The sequence below is a fragment of the Dendronephthya gigantea genome, unplaced genomic scaffold, assembly GCF_004324835.1.
Source record: "Dendronephthya gigantea isolate DGI-Jeju-01 unplaced genomic scaffold, DenGig_1.0 000011F, whole genome shotgun sequence".
Lineage (NCBI taxonomy): Eukaryota > Metazoa > Cnidaria > Anthozoa > Malacalcyonacea > Nephtheidae > Dendronephthya > Dendronephthya gigantea.
Window position 1 is genome coordinate 155,837 of NW_021163021.1, and position 4,492 is coordinate 160,328.

At 40.0% G+C, this 4,492-nt stretch overlaps 1 protein-coding gene across 1 annotated transcript; it reads right to left on the minus strand.

Annotated features, from left to right (window-relative positions):
• Positions 1–2,762: 2,762 nt before the first annotated feature.
• LOC114518565 lies at positions 2,763–4,492 on the minus strand. The gene is made up of 4 exons (XM_028538588.1): positions 4,191–4,492; positions 3,742–4,123; positions 3,511–3,667; positions 2,763–3,415 (listed from the first exon to the last, which is right to left on the minus strand). Exons 1-4 carry the CDS (start codon positions 4,490–4,492, stop codon positions 2,763–2,765), a joined length of 1,494 nt encoding a protein of 497 aa, XP_028394389.1.

The following is a 4,492-nucleotide window of genomic DNA, read 5'->3' on the forward strand; positions in this document are numbered from 1 at the left end:
GTGGTGCTTGGTGAATTTCAAAGTCTTATCGAAATTGACGCGAACAGGAACGTGCTGTGTGACTTCACTAACTGAACATGAATACGCTGCAGATTTTGAATATATTAAAAAGTGACTCGTTTACAAAGACTGTATTTACAGACGTTTTACCATAAGATCGTTTACCTGGGCTAGTAAGAAAAGACCAAAAGGTTTTGTAGTCAACACTGATCCAGTAAAAACCCGGAAGTCACTGGTGTGCCTGTTTGTCACAGAAGATGGGAGAGGAGAGTTTTGGGACTCGTACGCGAAAGCGCCAGGATTCTACAGTCAACACTTTACACGGTTTTTGGAGAAACATTGCAGTACATTTAGTTGGAACACGAGGGTTTTGCAAGCACCCAACTCGGACGTGTGTGGACAGTATACGTTATTCTTTGCTTTGCATCGCTGTAGGCATATTCCAATGTCAACCATTGCAAACATGTTTACGGAGAGCAAAGAATGGAACGACATGCTTGTACGTGACTTTATACAAAAGTGGTGTGAATAAATACAAATAATGTTAGTTTAAAAATACATTTATTGTAAAAAACATATATATTTACAAAGAAATAAATTATTTTAACCATTTATATGGACTACTGTTTATGACTTTACGCTGTTTTTTTCGTTTTTGCTGCATCGGGGTAAGATGTGGTTCGGGTGAGGGCTGGGCGACATTATCAGAAAGTCCTTTAGTTTTATATTCGCGAACAAGTCCTAAGCGATTTTCGTTTCTGATAACGCCTTCGGGTACGTTTAAATGTCCCAGCGCCTTCGAAAATAACTCCCAACCTTGTGGATTAAAGTTTTTCCTCTGACGCAATGAATCGTTGACCAAATCGACGATATTTGTTCCGGGTACTGATCTTCCTTTGAACATCATCTGACCTTGTTCATTCCATCCTACGACATCTTTGTTTGCTTTAAGTTTCTTCACCAACTGACGTGCTCTAGATTTCATTGTAGCTGGAACACTATCCAGTATGTCTGATTCAATCTCGTCATCATCCTTTATCTCTGGAATTTTTTCTTCTTTATCTTCAGTCACAGAAGGTTCGACGTTAGTCACTCTAATAGGTTTACTCATACGTTTGTCGTAAAAATTTAAGTATCGTTGTAGGGACTGGTCGTACAGTTTCGCCCTCTCATCAACGGGCATGTCTTGGCGTTGAAGTAGCCCTTGCATCTCGGAGTCAATTTCACCTACTTGTGCAGTCAAAGGTGGTACGAAAGGTTTCTTTCGTTGTTCAGCCATATGTTCGGGTACAAGGACCAATCTTTTGACGTGTTCCATTTATAGAAAGTTAGCCAACTGTCCCAAAACGGATGTGAGTAGAAACGGTAGGAAGCCCTCCCCTTTCTGGACAAGACGTGCTCTTCTTTTTGCAATAGGATTTCGTTTGTCAGCCGCAAACTTTATATGTTTGGAGTGTGGTGCAATTTTTTTCGCTGTTTTTGGTTTCAGTTTAATTGTATCAAACCAGACGTTTAAAGACACTGTCTTATAGCTTCCAGTAGATCGTCTTCGGTTGCTTTTAAAATAGCTTTTCTCAGTTTGGGTTTACACTTAGCTAATACTCTCAGAAGTTCGGAGTTCCTTTTCATGCAAGCAGACATGGTCAAATGAGCTAAATCCACAAGCAAATCCTACGTTTATACTCTTGGTTGATAGACATAATGAGTATCTGTTGGAAAGATACCAAATCGTAATCGAATTTCATCAGGACACGTTGGTGTCAAATCAACAAATAAATATGAATAGGCTTCTTTCGTTGCTAATTGAAAAGCTTGTTGAAAGAATTTAGTTTGACTGGAATATATCTGCTTGGCTAGATGTATAATTTGACTAGCATCGCGGACGTTTTTAGTCAGGCACAAATAACTTGCATTTAAGGAAATTGTTCGGTGTTCCTTTCCGTGTTGAAACAAATTTTGCACGATATAAATTACGCTCAAATTGCCATGGTGCGATTTTTTCGTAAATAATTTTGAAATTACTCCGTCCTTCTCACCCATCATATCGTCAATGATATATAAATTGCGTGTTTCAGGATTAATACTATCTAGTATATCGTCAGGTATGCCTTGTATAAATTTTATTCTAGGCACTATATTGTGAATTTCTCCAAATGTTTCTTGATATTCAGAATAAAAATAAACAATGTTTTCTGGAGATTTGTCTATAATGACATCTGCATAACTCAAAAGTTTCTTCACAAATGTAGTTTTGCCTGACTTTGTACTACCAGAGACAAAGAGGCCGAATGGATGTGTTAACTGTATAGAATACATCATGAAAATGATCGCATGTGTGTTTCGATCAGCTTATTTATTATCAGTAAGACTGTTTCCATGTCAATTGGCATTTTCTTAGCACGTACGAGATAGGATTGTCTTTGATGACTCGCGAGTTTGTGAACATTAGCTAGATGATTGGAGAGTTTTACTAATCCTTTTCTTCCGCAAATGGGACAGATCTTTCGGGTCCAAGGCATATTATCAAATGAGACCTTTTATAATATACAGCCACTGTTATAAGTCCCTTTGGGGGAATAAATTACTGCAGAGGTGCAGAGGAATGTCCTCATGAAGATAGCATGCTTCCCTAATGTCCCTCCGGGGATTTTTTTATTCCCTAAACGTCCCTGCAGATAGACACACACACACAGGTTCTATGTTTTCAAATGATGCATTATTATACAAACCCTAAAAACCATATGGTAAAGTATCAAAACTATTTACAATTCACGCTTAGTATATACCATTCTATATTTTTTCCTTTCACTTTTCGTTATTATCGCTTTGTCCCTCGTGTCTCTTATGATCTTATACGGAATGTCGATGGTGATTCCATCGTTTTCATTACTTATAGTGTTCAAGAAGATCAAATCACACAAGACACTGTGATTAACAAATTGCTTCGTTCTGTAGTTCAATGTTATCCCGCGTACTTTGCAAACTGTTTTCCCCTTGTTCGTCTCGTAACTGTAGTTCTTGGGACCACCGGACGCAAACGTGATAATATGAGCTCCATCTAATTCATCAGTCAGGTCACCGAGGTATGAACCAACGGGTGGCTCCCATTCACCATCTCTTGACACATAGATCACGGAGTCCGTGTCGAAATACAAGACACGACGATCCAGCTGCTCCAGAACGCTGTAGAGTTTCAGGCGAGCATGGGCTGTAGTGAAGGCCGCGATAATTACATTTGTATTTCCGTCAGCCTCCACGAACTCTTCGATATTTTCATAATGTGCTTCGATCAGCTCGTCGTTGATGAAATTAACGTCAGTGACGTTGATTTTGTCACTAGATAAAAGGTCGAAGTATTCAGCAGGATCCGAAATGATTTTAACCTGACCCATGTTAGGACGTTGTGCAAACTTTCCTGAAACAAGAAAATGAAAAAGTGTTCTCAAAATGCATATTACATGCCCTTGAAAAAGGGTAATTGCATTAGCAGTAACAGTATAGCGTGCTTACCCCAAAAGGAGTTAAGCATGAGCTTTGCCAACGCCCTTAGGCCAGGATTCTTGACGATCTGTCTAGGATCCAGTTGTATTCCCTCCTTTGCCGCGTAATCAGCAATGTACTGTGACTTCTTCTCGTCTGTATCGCACCCTGCTGGAAAACCACTTGCCTGAAAAGGAAAATAATAGCTAAGAAATTGTTAATAAAACAGGAAATACAGCCTCTCTCTCTCTCTTTATCTACCTCTTGTTTGATTTTGAGGAAGGTATCGATGTAATCTTTGAAGAGGCCATCTCTATGTTCAGGGAAATGCCAAACTTCGTCTATCTTCAGGACTCGATAACCCTTCTCGAGGGCCTTTTCCAGCTCCAGACTCACCCATGTGCTGTGTATAGCTCTCTCTCTATCAACGTGTTTGCAGGGTTCTTGTTGCACGGAGTCGGCACAGGTACGGCAGAGGGGAAACATTAACTTGCCCTGAGTACGATAGGGCAAGACCGGGTGATAGAGCCCTCGAGGTGGTAGCACAGAACATTTTATTAGACCAAAGTAACTTTCAACCAGTCCAAAATTATCTGTGATTATTTCTGGGTGTCCGATCGGATATTCCCCATATTTGTTACACCTAGAAATAATAACTTAATAAGGTTAGTAAGCAATACAAGTTGTTGCCGCTTCATCGACATACTTACCAGGGATAGAAACTGCAGAAGTCTACATAACGAATCTTTTCATCAACTCTGACGTCGTAGTAAAGACGTGTGGCATTGGTGCGGCCACCGAAGAAAGCCTGTCGTGGCTCTAGAGGTTCAAAGATTTCAAAATCGTCGAAAAACGTCTTCATCTCTGAATCCATGGAAAGCTCACGTTCGATGTCGCAGGTCCATATCTCTATAACGTTATAGCCATTCTCTTGAAGGTACTGGGTCTTCTCTAACGTCCTCTGTCGTAAGTCGTGCATGGAGATGTGGTTTACTGGATTCACAGTATCCAT